Raw genomic sequence first — 20,601 nt, 5'->3', positions numbered from 1 at the left:
CTGAAAGGACATTTTGTGGATAAGTGCACTTTTTACACTTTGTGGGAACATAAGAAATGGCCTTCTCTGGGAATTGTAATGCCCTAGATATTAATGCCACTGTTCTAGATTCAGTGGTAAATTTTGGATTGGGGTTAAATTTTTGAAATGCAGGCCTTCATCATGACTGTCCCTACTGTGACACCTGTAAAGGGAAACTTTTTAAAATGCCAGCAGTTCTGTTATGCATGTGTGTATTACAACATTTCTAAGAGTTTTCATTCTACTGGGTGTCCAGGGAGACCCTATTCTATATGGTGACTAATTTTTCAAGGCCCACTTCATATTATCTCCCAGCACACTGGTATATTGCCAGCCCAACATTTGGGTTTTGATAGGTATATGCTGAAGACTTTAAGACTTTGTATGTACAGCGCCGTGTACATTTACAGCACTATAAACAACAACAACAACAATAATACTATTTGATTTTGCCCTGCTATAATTGTTGGTGATGCTTAGCAGGTTATTAAAAAAAACAAATAAGCCTCTAACTGATCTCTGCCCAGGAACAAAATCTTCCCTCAAGTTTGTTAATGCAGCTTGGCACAGACACCTTCCATCTAATCAGTGAACCAAAGGGCATTATACCTGACTGAGAAAAGTACATGATAAACTCTCACCTTTAACATTCATCACCTTTATTGGCAAAAATATCACCGAGGATTTTAATTCCAAGAAGCAACACAAAACATTTGCTAACAAATGGAACTTCTTCAGCAGAATTGGTAGCTAAATAAATTGCTGAGCTATTAATTTTACAAAAACAAACAAACAGAAACCCCACAAGAAACATATAGTCAAAAACAGATTCTACATTCTTGGATAGCAATTCTTGTTCAGATGAGAAACTTTCATGTAACAGTGTTCATTTTAAAGATAATGAACACATGTTTGGTTAAGTAGTTTCCCATTGTGAAAATTGACATAGTGATAGCATCATCTGGTAAGGCTAGACTGCACAGGATTCTTTAGCTTGTTAGAATTGCATCTAGTTACTTCTGCAGATCAAAAATAGAAATTTGTTCTACCAAAGCTGAATCAAGGGTAGCCACGATACCTTTTGAATGAGTAATTCTTATTTAAATTGTACTAATATCATAGGTATTTCTAACTGCATGTTTGCACACCAATTGTGTGATACCAGTACTGGATGCCAGGAGACTTGGGGTGATGGTGCAGAGACTGGGCAAATTTACTAGACTACTTGGCACTTACGGTTGTGGTACACAAACACTAAAGCACACAAAGTGAAAACTATATTAGGTTTTTAATCAAATAACATAAAACTTTCATTCTGAAAACTGTACACAAGGTGTACACAAGAGAAGAGTTAGTGGAGCAAATTAGAGCATGAGCTGTGAATCACTAGGTGCAAGATTCAAATCCCAATCCTACTACAAACTCATAACACAGATTGTTGTAAAATAGTTGAATAACATGATCTTTCTATTCAGAACAAGATCTGTGAAGCACAGACCAGGTCTGTCAGGCTTGGAAAATCTAGGCTGGAATGTCGCTAACTTTCTCTCTCTTTTCTAGATAACAAAGGACAACACATACATATTAATCTAAGCAAGCTTCCTGGAAGAAGAGCAGAATGAAAATGTAATAAACAAATGAGTTAAAAAAGTAAAACCAACACAGGCAAATGCTATGTGTAAATATATTCAAATACACTCATCCCTCCCCGTTTGCAGACTCGGAGTCCGTGGTCTTGCTCCATTGCAGACAGCAAGTGCAGAGGGACAAAATGGCACCCATGCCTGAGGCGTGTGCACAGTGGCACACATGGGAACTCAAACATTTGAATTTTTCCAGATTCGTGGTGGGATCTGGAAAGGAATCCCCATGAATTGGTAGGGATGACTGTATTGCATACACATGTAATGTTTTTCTATGCCACTAGAAACTAGAGCTGTATTTATTAAGGCAAATCTTACAAAGTATGACCTGAAACTCCAAAATGAGGGTTTAAAGCATCTTCCAATAGTTTGACATAGTAAGTTATTATACACACATACACAAAACAGAGTAAAAAGTTATTTTGGTCATAGGAATGAGCTATTAAAATATTCATATCGAAACCTAAACTAAATTGTATATTAAATTATTAAGGACATATGCCTCTCCACTTACATTTTTACAACAGAGGTAGAGTAGTCTTGAATAAGTCACACCACACCATGTGATATGTAAGAGGAAGAAAAATAATCAGAAACATGATCCAAAGTTAAGCACATTTAAGGTGCACTGATTTCAAGGAGTGTTAGCTGAACTTAATGAGACTAAAAAGTGCCTAATCTTGGCTTGAAACAGCCCTAAAATACTTTTAGTACAAAAAGATTAAGTGCTTTTTACTGTATGAAAGTTCTACAAATTGGGTTAAAGATGAACAAAATAAAAAACCCTGAATCTCTCTTTGTTGCTGCATGATTTACAAAAAAAAGAAAAAAAAGGAAAAAAAAGAACAGGTGAGTTATCAAATACTAACAGATGGTAAGACTCATTTTGTTTGCCAGTCAAACAGAAACTTGTATGTTGGAAAAGGGCCAGAGAAGCAATGCTGCATCACACTATGCTTCATTCTTTAGTTTATTTTATAGAAAAACATTTTAACAACCACCTGGATAATTTATATTAAACCTAGTATGGTCAATTGAGGAGGACATAAAAAGTAACAAACATTATTTAAAAAACACTGGTGATGCTGTAGCAAAATTTTCAATGCTAGGAAAGTGTTAAACTTGGGAACAAGCACCAGTTTCTGAAATCCTAGATATAGTCGTGGATAGAGTCCTTAATACAGCATGACTCAATTGTGGTCTTTATCGAAACCCAGGCATCTGTGGTACAGGAGCTCCCCCTATTGGGACAGAGGAGGGAACCGTCAACAGCTGTCCATCATGCAATTTCTCATTCACCCGGAGTTCACATCCATCCTGAAGCATACGGATTGCTATTCGTGCAATGTTCTTAGAATCATCAAGCCCACTGTGAGGCCGTCCATCATAGTCCATTCCAAGCTTTTCAAGCATAGTTGATAGTTTAGTCTGGTTTCTGGGAATCTGACAAAAGAAATAATCCATACTGAAGTAGGAAGTGCTGGGAGAAAGAATCAACACACACACACACCTATCTGCATTACTCATTTAAGCAAAATCAGGAAGGAAATCAGTCTCCAGACTGTACAGAACAAAATAGAAGCTGGAGTCATAGGGAAGATTTTACAGCACATTGAACAATGCACTTGCTCTGTTTTAACCTGAGTGTCTGCTAAAACAATATAGGAAATTATCTTTAATTAAATTCCCTTGAATATTTCTCTTCATTCTTCCCTGCTAGAATTGCAATGACCTCTCTTTGTGAGAGTGAAGATGTTTTTTGAGTAGGTGAAGGAGTTCTCAGGGCAAGGAGTTTAGAGGTTATTAACTGGCATGATTTTTTCAGGAGTCTTTTCTATTTCATGCCTAGCTACTGCTACTCAGGAAATCAAGATTTAGATCAAAACCAAAGTTTTGCATTTTGAAACTATGGTATATATAACAAACCAGTCACTTTAGACCTCAACTTCCAGAAAATTCAGCATGTTCAATAAGGAATTATAGTAAATATTGGCCTGAAATGCAAGGGCCAAGTAAGTCAGCATCCAGCGCTTTGGGATGTGACATTTACATGACTCATGCTTGCAAAGAGGCCAGAAACCGCTCTGAGGCTGCACTAAGGGGGGGAGGGGGGGGAGCCAGACCTTTAAGGAGCGGAAATAATCCACTTCTGCCAGCAGCTGGCTTAGGACTGCAGTGGCGGCCTAGTCACAGCTGGAACAGCCAGAGGCTGCTTCTTCCAGGCTGTGTGCTTTGATCCTTCGTCCAAAACAACTTCAAGGCCAAAGGATCTATATAAACTTGCAATTAGGTTTCTTGCTCTACTTAACAAGGAAAATAAACTTTGGGCAGAAACAGAAAGGCATGAAGGGGCGCCTTTAAATCACTCCCACTGAAAACACCTCGGGACTGTGGCAACAATATGCCGCAGTCCCGAGGACACCATCCCCTGTGTTCCCAAATTGGAGAGGAAAAACCCTACTCCTTCTTGGGCTGGGTTTGCATGGGCCAGGCGTAACTTTGGCACATCTTCCTTGCATCTTGGGGGCATGTGTCATCTAATCATCCCAAGCTGTATGGAAGCCGTCTTTTTCGGCCCGTCTGTATGGGCCCTTAGTGGACTTTGACTTTTTACATGTATTGACTGAATTTTTCAAGACAAATTTCCAAGACACAAACCTTGTAAAAGTTCCCATAGGATTTGCGAATATTGATCCACTTCTTAGCAAATGTAGGGTATCTCAGACGGTTCACACGACACTGGATATTTAAAAATTTACTCATATCCCAAGACCTTTAAAAAGGAAAAAGGAAGGATATTTTAGATCATTAAAACAATGGGTGTTTTAAAATTTACTTGTATCCAAAGACCTTTTGAAAATGGAAAATACATAATAAATTAAGGTAATCACTCTGGAGAGTGGGGCACCATTCCACTTGGTTGATTTTCCACTATTTTAAAAATCTTACTTCTTTTAACAATGTTGTGACCATTAACTTTGACCTGTGGTTCAATATTTTACAATTTTAATGGTGTTTTAATTTAGTTCATATGGAATCAACCATTGGAATTCTTGTTAAAATTAACAGAAAGTTATATGTAATCTTTCTTTTTAATATGGTTTTAAGTTATACCATGTCACGCTGGGTCTATTGACTTTAAATAAAGATTGAAACGAAAGGTGGAACAGAAAATGTTTAAAAATAAACAGATAAATGTGCAGAATTGCAATCTACGTAGAAACACCAGAAGGAGAAAGTATATGAGTGGTACCTATATTTTCAAATTGCTAGCAAATTTAGAGTTGATTTGAAATCTAAAGTTTTCAGTAAAGAAAATAATGACATAGATAAAGTATTGCTGGATAAAGGGAAAAAGCATTTATCTCAGTATTATAAAATTCTTAAGGGAAGGAACCTGGAAAATGAAACTGTTAAACCATTTGGGAGAGAGAGGCAGGCGAGCTCCACCAGGCCTGCCTGGAAGAAGCAGAGTCCTCCCTCCGGTACACCTGCCTTGGTCCAGGCCTCAGAGGGAGAGAAGAATGCTGGACCTGATCCCCTCCCCCCTCACCATTCCCTTCTCCTTGTGTGTCGTGTCTTTTAGATTGTAAGCCTGCGGGCAGGGAACTGTCTGGTTAAAAATAATAATAAATGTAAGCCGCCCTGAGAGCCATTAGGGCTGAAGGGCGGGATATAAATACCTAAATAATAATAATAAAAAAAACATAACATGATCAAATGGGCTCAGGACCTCCAGAACACTATCACAATGGATCACTGGGAAAGATCTTGGAGAGACACCAAAAAGTTTTCAATTTGTCAAAACTATAGAGAGAACTATATTAAGATATTTTATAGATGGTACATGACACCTAAAAAAAATCAATAAATTGTACAAGACTGCAAGTAACTTATGCTGGAAATGTGGGAAAGAAGAGGGCTCCTTTTTCCATCTTTGGTGGAAATGTGAAATGGCAAAGAAGTTTTGGGGAAATATACACAGTTTAATGTTAAAAATTTTAAGAATAGACATCCCATTAGATCCCCGTATCTTTCTGTTAAACATGGTGTGTATAATAGACAATTCAATGGTGAAGAAGATGTATTCTATTATTTTGTATATGGTAACCTTGGCGCAAATTATCTATGCCCAGGTCTGGAAACAGAAAAAGATGCCACAGACAGAAGAATGGATGATCAAATTAAGAGAGGCTAAGGAAATGGATATATTAACAGAAATTAACAAGGGGAAGGATGTAAAGAATGTGAATAAGAAATGGGAGTGTTTGGACTTATATTCCGGTTAATATTTGATAAATATATGTTTTGATATTGTTTTCCCTTTAAATGTTTGACTGGATGTATATTCTGAATGATATAGAATTATATAGAAATGAGATAGGTGCTAAGGAAATAGCATAAGAAACTAGTTCCTGTATTTCTTTTACAGAATAAGGTTAATTTTATGATATAATTGAGTAGATGAATTAAAGATAAAAGTTATGAAGAAAAGATAGGATATTTTAGTTCGATGGGATTTGAACAGGCTAAAGAAGCAAAGCTCCACAAGGGTGATGGAAGTATTGAAGAGTGATTATATCTTAGGTTTAAACACTTTATGTATTGTATTGTTATATGTACTATCTGTTTCTTTTGTATTGTGGTTTATATGTATGTCAGTATGCATATATTTGTTTGTGAAAATTAAAAAAAAGGAGAAAGTTTATGCTTATATACCATTCCCTAGGTACTGTAATTACCGAAGACAAAACTGAAAAATGTTCAAATCAAGCCCTCTGAACAAACCAGTTGGATATACAGTGGGGTTTGGTTCCCAAACCCTCTGTAAATAACAAAATCATTGGATGCTCAAGCCCACTATATACAATGGCATAAAAATTGTGACCCTTATATAAAAAGACAAAAACAAGGACTGACTGTAACACTTATATATGAGTACTAACATGCATCCAATAGTTACAAATGATCATCACTGCGTACATCAGAAGCTAAATATCCACCAAGCAATGGATTTTATTCTAGGCAAATATTCCCACAACTGCATTCTTATCCAAATATCATATATATTAGGTCCCAAATGTGGATCACCTTTTAAATCAAATATAATATTGTACTTAGAAGTATCAGCTGCAGTATCTTATATGGATCAAAATTGCAGAAGCAGCTTCAGTACCGAAACTCTAATGCAAGAAATGCATTTGGTAATGCACATTCCTCAATGTGCTTAAAAAGTCAATGTTTCAGCACCGAACACATGCATAAATTTTATCTATTACATACCCATCAGTTAATATAGCATAACTATATCTGCTTCCTAGTTCTTTCTGTTTCATCCAATCTATAGCAGACCGTAGAACCTTTGGAAATTCATCTGCTTGGTCTACAAGCTCCTGGAAATATACATATAATACAACTGATTAATAAAAATACAAGTATTATATACTCATGACCAAGTTGCTGTTTTTTGTTTGTTTGAAACAAGATTGAGAGACAAATACTGACATGATAAGAGTAATACAAATTGGGTTTTACTTCCAAAAATGTATGAGTAAACAAAAAAAAAATTATCTGCATTAGTTTATTACATGCAGTGAAAAATATCTACTTTCAAAAACTTCCTGTACCACAACAGACTCTCAAGAAGCATCTATATCCTTATCCAGTATCTCTTAAGGCAGGAGGGGGACATATACCCCCATCAATGAGAACCACTCCAACTTCACACTTCCACACTGTGAAACATCTGTTCCATTATTTTTCTTCTCTCCCCTGCTTTCCTGCTCTCTCCCCTTCCTTCCTGCAGCTTCTCCTCTATAACCCACCCTAAAAGTAAATAGACTGGGGAGGCGGGGGAGAGGAGAGTCCCAATTCCCCTAAATTTAGTTGCTGTGTTTGTAGGGAAAAAGAAATGTTCATAGGCAACATTTGTTAACAATATAGGTGCATCTAGTATATGGGCTGGTGATTTTCCACCTATCTTAGGAATTCAATATAAATAATAACTTTAATAATTAAAAAGTGTATTTGCTATTGAGCAACATAAATGAAAAGCAGGGACAGTTTCACATCTCCTAAATCATTATCTCACCAGCAGTTTTGCAGCTGCCAGCTATATCTTTCAGTATGTGGCAGAAATGTGCCACTTCTTGAAGTGGGGACTGCATTTGCCTCCCCCCCCCCCGGAACAGGGATGTAGCCAAGGGGGGGGGGGTCCTTGGGGTCTGGACCCCCCCTTGCGTTAGATAAAATGAATGGTGTGTGCTGCCGCACCGCTGCACCCAAGCCCCATTATAATGGTGGCACTTAGTATGGATCCCCCCCTTCCCAAAATCCTGGCTACGTCCCTGCCGGGAACCTACAAGGGGCCCACCTCCCGGTGCACCAAATCTGTAACCGTTTCTGCCACAAAATCCCATGATACCTGCTTGGAATGGGGCTATTTTGCCTTATCTATGGAAATGTTAACATCTAAAATACATACAATCATCTCCAAGTTCATAATCAATAATGAATTAATCAGTGCCAAGATAAGTAACAAAATCACTACGGACAACTTCAGAAGATTTGAGGATGTGAATTGTTAATTACACTGCCACTAAACTCCTAAGAATCCAAGTAGTTTTGGTGGTAATTTTATCACAAACTTTGTGTCTTTTATTCCAACAGTGAGTACTGAAGAAACAATAAAGTTGCTGAAAACAAAAACGATGATATAACCTCCCTCTTTACACATAATTGCACCATGAAAACACTTGGCCCATGCGTTCAATTTATCTGTCCAGGAGTCATGACAGCTCTGTCAATGAACTCTCATGTTTAGGGACATTCTAAAGTACACTCATCAGAAGCACTGCCCAGGCCTTCTATTTGGGTAAGGAAATGGCAATGATAATAAGTTCAATACTGTTCAGCAGCTGCACATTATATTGGAAGGGTTGTAGAGTTTGTTGAAAGTAACCATTAGGGAAGCTTGTTTATGAAAAGTTTGTCAACAAGAAAATAATCAGTGGCATCCAAGCAACCTCAAAAATGACTAAACAGGCTGAAAACCACAGATAAAAAACACATTTGCCACTGATTCAAACAAGTTAAATCTGAAAGGAGAGTCAGGAGATTCAGTCATGAGTGTACTTAAGGACGATATATCTATATGCCTAGTAAATGCTTGGGAATGGGTGTTAGCACCACACAGTCACAACCAAAACCCTTTAAAACTTTTTAGAAAAATGGGGAAACTGTGGCCCATGGCCAGTCTCAGAGACTTTATTGAAAATCACAGACCTTCATCAAAATGCAACAACAACAAAAAAAAAAACAACAGTGATACCTTTATTGGTTCAACTAAAAAGCACAAAATTTATCATGAAAACTATATTATTAAAAATCACACAGAAGAAATGTTATGATGTTAGAGTAACAGGACTACATTTTGTCTTAAATGATACTTCTGTTGTCAGTTAAGATGACCTGGAGAGATATCCATGTAGGCAGAGGCAGTAAAAGAGAGGCAATAAAATTTCAAATTTTATTGATGCCTTGTCCCTGATCCCCAGAGGGCCAAGAAGGAGAGTTGCTGAAAACAGCAAACCATTCTTCCTGGAGTGACAGTTTACCCTTATTCCCTCCCCCAAAATGGTCTCACTGGAACTATCAATCTTCGTGCCTGAGGTGGATGGTGGGAGGCAGAGAGAATGCCTTTCTGTAATTCCCTATCTCAGTTTTATAACTATCTGCTTCATTTATGCTCATGACTGTAGCCAGATGCAAAAAACGTTACCTGAGAGATTCCTGTCAAATTAATGCAGAAATCTGAAAGCTGTGGATTAATCTCTGGTTTCACATATTGTTGAAATGTATCTTCCTATAAGATTAAATAAAAATATGTATCACTTGTCAGCTGTGCAGAAGCAATACAGAATATCCACTCTTTTATAACAGAGCAATGTTGAAACATTTTCATGCATCTATTAGGAAAGAGAAATCTTTTCACCCATGGTTTCATGCAGAAGACAGTCTCGTATCTTACACTTTAAGTTTCTGATGGTTCAAATGCAGTCTCAAGACCTTTACTGCAGTCCTCAGGGGACCATGTATATTTTCTCAGGGCCGATGTGCATTTTATTCCTAAATACGTATTTGTTCCTGTCTATCCTCCAGAGCAAACTGTATAATATATACATGTAAATAATGAAGATGAGAGCCAGTGTGGCATAGTGGTTATGCACTGGACTACGACTCTGGAGATGAGGATTCAAATCCCGACTCACCCATATACATCCACTGGGTGGCCTTGGGGAACCCACACTCTCTCAGACTCAGGGGAAAGCAATGCTACACACACAAACACACATGAAGAAACTTGCCAAGAAAACCGCATGATAGGGTCGCCATAAGTCAGAAACAACTTGAAGGCACACAATAATGAAGCTCAACCTTTTTATCACAAAGCTTAGAAGCAGCCTCAGGATGCTGTAATTTTGAGCAGAAGAGTGACAGAATAGGGTAGTTAACTTCTTTCCTCAATGTCACTTTCCCACTCAAAAACCTTTCTCCTTTTCTATACTGCCTTCTTCCTGTGGGATTCCAGAATCCCTCTGCAAATTGACCCTTGGGGCAGGAATAAGATTAACCCTGTATCAGTTGGACAAAATTCCTTTAAACTGAAAAGCGAACACACATTAAACATTATTTTTAATGAATATAATTTTAATTTGAAAAGTCTGCTCTTATCTTCATTATTTAACACTTTGAATTTAAAATGCTGTCCTAACTTCTTGAAACAGTAACAGTGATGCCTAATAAAAGAGGAACATGACCACTTACTATTTCTAATGTCTGAGTGTTTAATAAGACAATAGGAAATTCAATTATTTCATGTGTAAATTCAAGTTGATTTCCTTCTTCACATGTTGCTTCAAAGTCAATAACACAGATGTAATCATAGTAATTCTCTGCATTTATGGATTGCTTCTGCATCAATTTTTCCTTCTTATAGTAGTTTTTCAACCTCTTTTTCAATACATCTTTTTCTCCTCTGTCAAAAGAAAAGAACATTTTAGTGCTTATGTTCACAATCTATCTATGTCAGAAGTTAACTCCAAAGTACCTAGTTAATGGAGGAAGGTACTGTTTTCCAGGCCATACACTGACTCTCCCTGAAAACACCAGTGTGGTCTCTGATAAATTCATCTAAATGAAATTAACATAATCTGCTTGGATGCATGAGAGCATAAAAGCTGTTCCTACTGAACAATTTTCCCTTGAGACAAAAATAAGAACCTTAAAACAAGACTGAAAACAATACTTTGATTCAAATAAACTGGAATAGGTCTATGGACAGGGAGTACACAATACAAATTGTGTAAATAATAGAAATAATACCAGTTAGAGACACAGCCTGGCAGGCTGGCATCCTTCTTAGCATTTACATATTTGCAAGACAGGTATCGATCCTGTAACTTTGGATTCATATTTATGGTCTTGCTCCAGTGCAATGACTGAAAGTGCTTCCCAGAAACTACCATATAAACCAGTCCAACTGAGGATTTTCTGAAGCTGTAGGGAGCAAGGTGGCAACTGAAGATGCTTCTAGTCCAATCTCAGCAACAAGGCACTTTGTGAGATCAACTAAGACAGTTCAAAAGCACCTCACTGTCACAAAGTGCCCCACTGCTGAGAGCAGGCTGAAAACTTCTTCACTCAGTGTCCTGATCCTCAGTGATTTGAAAAAATCACCACTGCCAAGAGGCGACAGGCTGATAAAGCACATTTTGGGAGATTTGCAAGCATGACAATGCAACTCCATCATTGTAACTACATCTGATGGGGCAGATGCTATTTCTTGCAAACAGTAAGCATATAATACTCCAATCTTGTAAAATACTCCATTGGGTCCTCACAGCTCCAAGCCTTCCGTTAGTCATGTAACCTATTTTTAAAATGACTCTAATCAGGCTTGTTATTAATCCTTCCATTTTGATCCTCACTGTGTCTTACTAGCTGCCATTCCTCCTTCTTCCACTAGGTTAGCCTTTCCTAAAAATTCATATGAAATTTCTTTTGTGACGAATTGGAGAATATAACTGCATTTACAATCTTATAGTGAAAATCATAGAATTAATAATGTAGAAAAAATGACAGATGGAGAGACCACATCATCAATAGCTGTCAGAGAATTCAAATTCACTACCTCCTTTATATCTATAAAGCCTTCAGTGCCATTCCACTCTTATACTAAATTCATGGTTATTCACAACTTCTACTCCAGATTTGAAATGCTTTTTAAATTAGCTGCACACAGGAGATGACAATATTGGTCTCAGCTTTACATATGTAATTAGATCATGTTCTCAAAAACAGAAAAAAGGGAGACTTGACAAATGCTTACCTAGTGTCAAGCTTGCATTCAGCAAGTTTAGCTCTAAGTTCAGCTCTGCTCATTCTATTGATAAAGCCATTTGTCAGAGAAATCTCTTTGTAAACTGGGTCACTGAAGTCACTTGAATTGGACGTGGATTTCTTTTTATTATCATCTTGACAATCCAATCTACATCGCTGCTTACCTTTGCAGAAAGACTAGTTGATAAGATCAGAAGAGAGAGAGAGAGAGAAACACAAGATGATCAAAATGGATATAATCTTTCTCATCCTCAAAAGCTTAAAACAATAATTTTGCTCAACTTATATCTTAGTGTGTAAGTTCAAAAATAAATACAGTAAACCAGGAATGGGCAGGCTCTCAAGCCCAGAGGGCCCCACTGCCCCACTTCTGACTCTTCTGGAGGGCCACAGTGTCCTGTTAGGTGACTGGAAGAGATGGCATGTCACCTCCTGTCAGCTTTCAGGATGATCCTGGGAGGTTTTGGTTTGTTTTAGAATGGAGAGCTGCACAAAAAGGCTTTAAAGGTTATTTCCTGTATTTTGGGGTGTCAAGTGATTTTTTGGGGGCCAAAAAATGGGACAGTGGATTCTAGGGCTTTGGGAGGGTTGGAGGTCTCAAGAACTGCACTGAATCCCCTGATGAGCTGCCTGTGTCTCATGGGCCACACAATTCTCACACAGTTGTCCAGGAGTTGACATGCTCAGAGGATTATTCTTAAAAACTCATAGATATGATTAGTATAGAACTGCTCTCTCTTGAAATTCATTTCATTCAACAACTGACATTTTGAACAAAACATGTCTGGGGACTCCTAACTGTTTGGTCTCCTAATTAACCAAATACCCTACAGTACATCTTCCTAAACTCCCTGTGAAAAATATACTCGGGTGCAACTCCCAGGTCTACTGTCATCAGGGTATCAACTAAGGAGTCCTGGTGGTGCAATGGTTAAATGCTGCAACCATAAGGTTGTGAATTTAATCCCAGGGCTCCAAGGTTGACTCAGCCTTCCATCCTTTCATAAGTCGGTAAAATGAGTACCAAGCTTATTGGGGGCAATTGGCTTACAGACTGTAGATCACTTAGAGAGTGCTGAGTTAACTGAACAGTGGTATACAAATGTAAATGATATTACTATCATTTCCGGTCCTACCTCTCAGGCAGATTCCAGATGGTGGCACTAGAAGACAGTTGCTCTTCTAAAAGAGAGATAAAATTTGGTGTACCCCAGGGCGCAATATTGTCTCCTATGCTGTTTAACATTTACATGAAGCCGCTGGGAAAAATCATCCGGAGACATGGGGCAGGATGTTATCAGTACGCTGATGACACCCAAATATATTTCTCTATGTCTCAGACTGATGAAGTGACTAAGGATGGCATCTCTCCTCTGAATGCCTGTCTTGGGGTGGTAATGGACTGGATGAGGGAAAACCGACTCAAGCTGAATCCAGGTAAGATGGAGGTACTTGTTATAGGAAACCCAAGCCCAGGTATGGAATTATGTCAGCCAGTTCTGGATGGGGTCACACTTCCCCTGAAAGACTCTGTCCGCAGCTTGGGGGTGCTCCTTGACTCGTCGCTTCACCTGACAGCTCAGGTGGATGCGACAGTCAGGAGCACTTGTTATCAGCTTCGGCTGATACGCCAGCTGCGCCCCTTCCTGGAGCAGGGAGACCTTGAAACAGTTGTACATGCGCTGGTCACCTCTCGATTGGACTTCTGTAATGCGCTCTACATGGGGCTACCCTTATGCCAAGTTCAGAAACTTCAACTTGTACAAAATATGGCAGCCAGGTTAATTACAGGTACTCGTCGTACCGATCACATAACACCGGTTTTGAAATCCCTTCACTGGCTGCCAATTAGTTTCCGGGCAAGGTACAAGGTGTTGGTGATTACCTTCAAAGCCCTACATGGCTTGGGTCCAGAATAAAGAGATCGCCTCCTTCCATACTGTCCGTCCCGCACTCTAAGGTCCTCGGGGAAGAATCTACTTCAGCCAATAAAATCTAGGCTAACTTCAGTCACCCAGAGGGCCTTTTCCATTGCAGCTCCGAAGCTATGGAATGACCTGCCGAAGGAGATCCGTGACATTTCTACTCTTACAGCCTTTAAGAAGGCTCTTAAGACGGATCTCTTCCAGCAGGCCTTCCCTACCTAGTTCTACTCCCCATTTACTGTGACTTATGTCACTCTGTCCACCAATTCTTCTCTTAAATTTAATGAGAAGAATTAAATTAAAATTAATTAAAATAAAATCCTTGCCTCAAGAAGAAGAGCCCTCCCTCCATGACATCATCATCAGACCTGAGAGGGAGTGAAAAAGAGAGGCCCAACTTCCATCAGGCCTAACTGTGAATGTACTCACTTCGCTCTCTTTAATTTTATTGTATTTTATTTATTTATTGTATTTTATTTTATTATCTTTATTTTTACTGTTGTAACCCGCCTGGATTCCTTGTGATTGGGCAGGCTATAAATAAATTATTATTATTATTATTATTATTATTATTATTCCTAATCAGAAAGCAAGCTGACCTGAATTCCTATTGTTCCTCTAAGAACAGCTTAATCTGTGAGAATTATTGATCTGCACAGGATGAAAAACCTCATCTGCCTTTTCTTCGATATTGGCCCTGTACAAACGGGCAGGAAGGGGCAACGAGAAGTCACCCCTTTCTGCCCCGGATTGGTGTTGCGGCAAAGGCACACCCCGGCACCGATCTGGCCTCCGCAGAGCACAAGAAAGAGTTTTTTTCCAGCTCTTTTTTGTGCCTCTGTTTGGGCACTGCGCCAAAGGGACATCATCACTGCGTGCATTGTATGAATGGGTGCACGCAAAGATGGCACTTGGGCAGTGCAGGGAGGGTTGTGAGCGTGAGGACGCTCAGCCCTCACCCCGCCCACAGACCGGTGCTTTTCGCCTGTCTGTACCAGGCCATTGTTTTGGTTAAATGCTTCCTCCTCAAGCCTGTTGCCTAATGCATTTGCTGTTCACTTCCAAGAAATGGGCCCTACACTTTGGGAGAAGGTCTTGCCTGCTGCTGAAAGTGAATGGCACCAGCAAGTCAGCCACTAAAAATATACAAGTCTCAAGTCAAGTTGTGTTAGTATGTCATTTTTGCCAAGTCAAGTCCAAGTCAGGCCACTGAAGTGACTTGACTCTGATGTAAGTCCAAGTCCAAGACTTGAGGCTGCATCACTGCTATTTAGTAATACACAGACATACCTATAGGGTCAGTTTGGTAATAAGGTCAGGCACCGCAGTAGCAGCAGATGTACAATTGTCGTGGCTACTTTTGGTGACTGGTAGCAGGTCTGGATAAAGGATCCACACAAAGGCAGAGTGTGCCCAGGGTCCAGTGGTGGGAAAAGAGAACAGTACCTCCCACACAGGGACCATGGCACAAGGAGAGGTTACCCCAAATGGTGGCAGAGCAGTGAGATTTCCACCAAAGGATGTTAGCCAGAGATCACACAAAAGGGAGTTGGGGGCAAACAGTGGTGGATCTCTCACAACAGAGGTTCACTCAAATTGCCCTACATGACGTACATCACGGTATGAGGGGAAAGTGGAGACAGGACAGACAAATATAGTGTTTTGAAGCCACTGGAGGAAAGGCAGGCCGTAAAGGTACATCAATTAATAAAGGGTGACAGTTGGCTTTTCCACTGGGGTTACTGCCTTGGACAGCGATTCATTATTTGTTGTTGTTGTTGTGCGTCTCCTAGTCATTTTTGACTTATGGTGAACCTAAGGTGAACCATATCATTGGGTTTTCTTTGCAATGTTTGTTCAGAGGGAATTCACTGTGGCCATCCTCTGAGGCTGAGGGAGTATGACTTGGCCAGGGTCACCCAGTGGGTTTTTTTATGCTCGAGTGAGGAACTGAACCCTGATCTCCAGAATCACAGTCCAGTGTTCAAGCCACTACGCCACGCTGGCTCTACAGTGGTTCATGTTTACCCTGGGAACATTTACTTGGAAGTGCAGTTAAAATGATACCATTTTAACTGTGTGGGCTCAGTGCTGTGGGATTCTGAGATCTGTAGTTTTGTGAAGTGAGTAGTGGTAGTTTGAGTGTTGGGCTACAACTCTGGAGACCAAGGGTTCAATTCCCAGCTCAGCCATGAAACCCACTGGATTATTGCAGCTGTTCCAGAAAATCCAGTCAGGGAGAACCAGATGTGACAGAAAGTTTAGCAAGGTTTATTAGCCGGCTGGCTTCAGAGGAATATCTTCCAAAGGTCTGAAGCCATGATCAACAGGTGGCATCCCTTTTTGTAGGGATTCAAACAAAGAACTTCCCAGCTATATGTTGATTGGTACACAGAATTAAGCATAGGTACATTTCGTCCAGTCATTAGTTACCAAAAAAGGCATACATTTTGAAGCCCACATGGGTACCACCATCAATCCCCTTATCGGGACTGTTTTCACTCGCTGTCTCAGCTTGGCAAACGCAGACATCTAGGCACCAATTGGGCAATAACAGGCCCTGAATGATATGAAGAGCCATGGAAATGTCCCTTTGACCCGTTCTGTTATTTATTACAAAAACAGCCCTTTTCCTTAATTCAGCTTCAGGCATTCTGGCTATAAAACATATTTGCTATTTTTCTATTTAATTTTGTTAATTTTTGTCCTCCTCAGGGTGACCTTGGGCAAGTCACACTCTCTCAGCCTCAGAGGAAGGCAATGGCAAACCTCCTCTGAACAAATCTTGCCTTAGGGCCCCCGTAAGTCAGAAATTACTCGAAGGCACACAGCAAGTTTTGTGAAACATTTACCTTTCTCTGGCGCCACAAACAAACTACCACTCCCAGAATCCCAGGCACTGAGTAGCAGCAGTTAAAGCAGTGCCAAAATGGGTTATTTCTGCAGGTATGCATGCAGCCTGATTAATTTCAGAGCAGAAAACAAGACACGGTGGAACTGCTCAACAGTCCAAAAACACACTGCGGAAATAGTCCAGTGTGAGGCCGCTGTAACTGCCCTGGCTCAGTGCTAGGGAATCCTGGGGACTGTAGTTTATTGCGGCCCCAGAGCTCTCTTTATAGAGAAGGCTCAATGTCTCACAAAACCAGTTCCCAGGATTCCCTAAGCATTCTGGGAACTGTAGTTTTGTGAGGCATTGAGAGAGAGAGCTCTGCTGCCACAATAAACTACAGTTCCAAGGATTCCTTAGTTTATTGTGGCACCAGAGCTCTCTGACAAAACTACAGTTCCCATGATTCCCTAGCACTGAGCCAGGGCAGTTGAAGCGGCCTCAGAGTGGACCATTTCTGCAGTGTGCTTTGGACCAACGTTGTCGCCAACTCTTCCTTCTTGGAAGCATCCAGGGGGCTAGCTGCGTGCGTTGGATATTGGTTTCCCTTCTTGGAAAGGGAGCCGTCACCTCGCGGTGACGTCATCAGCAGCGTCGCCGGGCGGTGACGTCATCAGGCCGGAGGAGGGCGCCAGCTGAGCCAAAGTAGAGGCCCTCATCATGAAGCGGAAAGGCGAAGAGGAAGCCTTTCGCTTGAACGACTCACCGGCGCGGCTCCCGGCCCAGCCTCCGTCCCGGCCTCCTTGTCTCCTGAGGGCAACTCCGGCCTCCCAGGGACGTTCTCCTTCTGCTCCTCCATTCCTTTTCCTTCCATATACAGACAGAGACGGCCTTGAAAAAACAAGCCCCGCCCCCTCAATGGGCAAAACAGCGGCGGACGGGGCGCGGCCTAATGTGGGAACGCCCCCAAGGCGACTGCAAAAGCAGTGAGGAGGAAGAGTGGGGTGCGCATGCGCAACGTGGTTGTTGTCGCGCGCCTTGTTCCCTCGCCCCTCCCCCTTAGCTGGCTTTTCCCGCCCGTTTTCTGAGGGAACGACGGTTGAGAAAGCGAGAGAGCGCGCTGTTTGGGGGCGTGTCCCTCTGGGGCTCCGCCCACCGCCAACGGTTTTGCCGCGCTTTAACTCTTTGTCAGGCTCAAGGCTATGGAATTCTGGGAGTTGGAGTTTGTTGTGGGGCCCAGAGGGCCTTGAGCCTGACAAAGAGTTAAAACGCGGCAAAACCGGGTTATTTCTCCAGTGTGGATGCAGCCATAGTGTCCCAAAAGTGGCAGAAGCACTTTGGGAAACCCAAAAGCTTTCATACTTTGTTGTTGAATTTGGTTCGTTCTTAACAAACGCCTGATAATCCCTGAAAGATGAGGGGTTTTTTTAGGTTTCCCCCTCACAGATTCACACTGCTGCCTTTTTTTTAATTGCTGGGATGAGATTAAAGCAGGCCTGAGCTCTAGTCCAAATAAACACATTCTGCAGAAATAATAAACCAGTTCAAGACTTTACCTGCCCTGGCTCAGTGCTAGGGAATCCTGGGATTTGTATTTTGTTGTGGCACCAGAGCTCTCTGACTGAGAAGGCTCAATGTCTCACAGAACTACAGTTCCCAAAGCACACTGCAGAAATAATCCAGTTTGAGAAGGCATTAACTGCCCTGGCTCAGTGCTAGGGAGTCCTGGGAATTGTAGTTTATTGTAGCACCAGAGCTCTCTGACAGAGAAGGCTAGACCACAAGTTGAACATGAGTCAACAGTGCGATGCGGCAGCTAACAAGGCCAATGCGATTTTAGGCTGCATCAATAGAAGTATAGTGTCTAGATCAAGGGAAGTAATAGTGCCACTGTATTCCAGGTGGGTCAGGCCCCACCTGGAATACTGGAGGTCTTCAAACAGAGGCTGGATGGCCATCTGTCGGGGATGCTTTGGTTTGGATTTCCTGCATGGCAGAATGGGGTTGGACTGGATGGCCCTTGTGGTCTCTTCCAACTCTATGATTCTCACAAAGCTACAGTTCCCAGGATTTCCTAGCATTGAGTCATGACAGTCTCAGAGTGGATTATTTCTGCAGTGAGTTTTGGACCTTTCTGTCCAGAATCCCTTTAGGGGATTTTGGACTTCAGCTCCCAGAATCCCAGACTATTAGCCAACATGGCGGAGGCTTCTGGGAGCTGAAGTCCAAAATCTCTTAAAGGGCACATTTTGGGAGCCACTGACTAAGGCTGTTGTTCTTTGGACACATCATAAGATGGCAAGAGTCATTAGAAAATATGATAATGCTGGGAAAAGCTGAAGGCAGTAGGAAAAGAGGAAGGATGCCTTACAAATTGATGGAGTCAGTCAAGGAAACCACTGCCATGAGCTGGTTATGACTCCTTTTGGAGATCTTTAACTGACACGATGGCAATTTAATGACACAGAAAATAAAATTATGACTATGTGAATATTTGTCCTTGCCTTTTTAAGTTGGCTGATCATGGTTCCCTACCATAAATTTGGAAGAGACTGCAAGGGCCATCCAGTCCAACCCCCCTTCTGCCATGCAGGAACTCACAATCAAAGCACCCCTGACAAATGGCCCTCCAGGCTCTGTTTAAAAACCTCCAAGACTCCACCATTCCCTGAGGGAGTGTCAAACAACTGTGAAGTCAAAGGCTTTCATGGCCGGCATCCATAGTTTTTTGTGGGTTTTTCAGGCTATGCGGCCATGTTCTAAGACAGTTTATTCTTGACGTTTCGTCTTCGTGACAAAAAACTATCCAGAGTGAGAGAGGTTTCCCAGCAGACAATGGACCAATAAGTAAATGGAACCCTGTACGCCTTGCCATTCAACAACAGAACAATGCGCAGAACAACATGCAAATCACTTTCTCTCTACCAACAGTATATATCTCCCACTCTCTTCCAGGTCAGCATTCTCTGAGGATGCCAGCCACAGATGCTGGCGAAATGTCAGGAATAAACAAGCTTGCTCCCTCCTTAATATGACATCCCTTCAAATATTTAAACAAGGGCTATCATATCACCTCTTAACCTCCTCTTCTCCAGGCTAAACATACCCAGCTTCCTAAATCTCTTTTCGTATGGCATGGTTTCCAAGCCCTTCACTATTTTAGTCGCCTTCCTTTGGACACGCTCCAGTTTCTCAACATCCCTTTTGAATTGTGGAGCCCAGAACTGGACACAATATTATTCCAGGTGGGGCCTGACCAGAGCAGAACAGAGTGGCACTATTACTTCCCTTGATCTAGACACTATACATACTTCTGTTGATGCAGCCTAAAATTGCATAGGCCTTTTTAGCTGCCGCATCAAAGAGCAGGTCATGTAAAACTTCATTACCAGATATGTGTTTTATGTATGTAGGGATGATGGGGGTTGGGATGCTTTTGCTATGGCTAGTATTAAATGTTGATATGTAGAAGCTGAGCTGTGCCAAGTGGTTGTTATCTAGAGTCCTTGAAGGCTCTTCTCAGAAGCTTGGAATGTATGCTTTGAGTTTAGAGGGATAACAGCAATGGGGGAAGCGAAGGGGGATGATTAATGGTGAGAAAGAGGTGGGGATATTATTGTGTGGGCTTTGTAGGGGGTGGAGTAGACAAATCTGGGTTTTTTATTTATTGGTTTTTTTTGGGGGGGGGGGTCAGTCTCAGCTTAAAAGCTGAATGGAGTTGAATTACTGATCCTGGAGCTATCAATGAAGTTCTGCTTATTCATCATAAGACAGACTGGTT

General features: G+C 41.1%; 1 protein-coding gene across 2 annotated transcripts; it reads right to left on the bottom strand.

Annotated features, from left to right (window-relative positions):
- Window positions 1-663: 663 nt before the first annotated feature.
- Window positions 664-17,798, bottom strand: LOC149323360 (3'-5' exoribonuclease 1-like). Of its 2 annotated transcripts, none has more exons than XM_089488835.1 (7): window positions 17,587-17,798; window positions 12,055-12,242; window positions 10,491-10,701; window positions 9,445-9,528; window positions 6,948-7,057; window positions 4,323-4,437; window positions 664-3,107 (listed from the first exon to the last, which is right to left on the bottom strand). In XM_089488835.1, exons 1-7 carry the CDS (start codon window positions 17,692-17,694, stop codon window positions 2,868-2,870), a joined length of 1,056 nt encoding a protein of 351 aa, XP_089344961.1. In that variant the 5' UTR covers window positions 17,695-17,798; the 3' UTR covers window positions 664-2,867. The 2 variants fall into 2 exon arrangements, with proteins under 2 accessions (XP_089344961.1, XP_089344962.1); XM_089488836.1 differs by lacking the exon at window positions 17,587-17,798 and adding an exon at window positions 16,843-16,993.
- Between the last annotated feature and the right edge of the window lie 2,803 nt (window positions 17,799-20,601).

The sequence above is a fragment of the Sceloporus occidentalis genome, unplaced genomic scaffold, assembly GCF_023333645.1.
Source record: "Sceloporus occidentalis isolate IW3139 unplaced genomic scaffold, rSceOcc1.0.p SCAF_1, whole genome shotgun sequence".
NCBI lineage: Eukaryota > Metazoa > Chordata > Lepidosauria > Squamata > Phrynosomatidae > Sceloporus > Sceloporus occidentalis.
This window is presented reverse-complemented; position numbering and strand designations above follow the sequence as displayed.

What these genes read in the sequence shown, in the direction of transcription:
- LOC149323360 (XM_089488835.1), bottom strand. Translation starts at nt 17,694, where the DNA reads ATGGAAGGAAAAGGAATGGAGGAGCAGAAGGAGAACGTCCCTGGGAGG. An exon ending in TATGCTATATTAACTGATGG is followed by an intron (nt 4,438 to 6,947) that starts GTATGTAATAGA and finishes TCCTTTTTAAAG; the next exon opens with GTCTTGGGATATGAGTAAAT. An exon ending in CCTATGGGAACTTTTACAAG is followed by an intron (nt 3,108 to 4,322) that starts GTTTGTGTCTTG and finishes TTCTTTTGTCAG; the next exon opens with ATTCCCAGAAACCAGACTAA.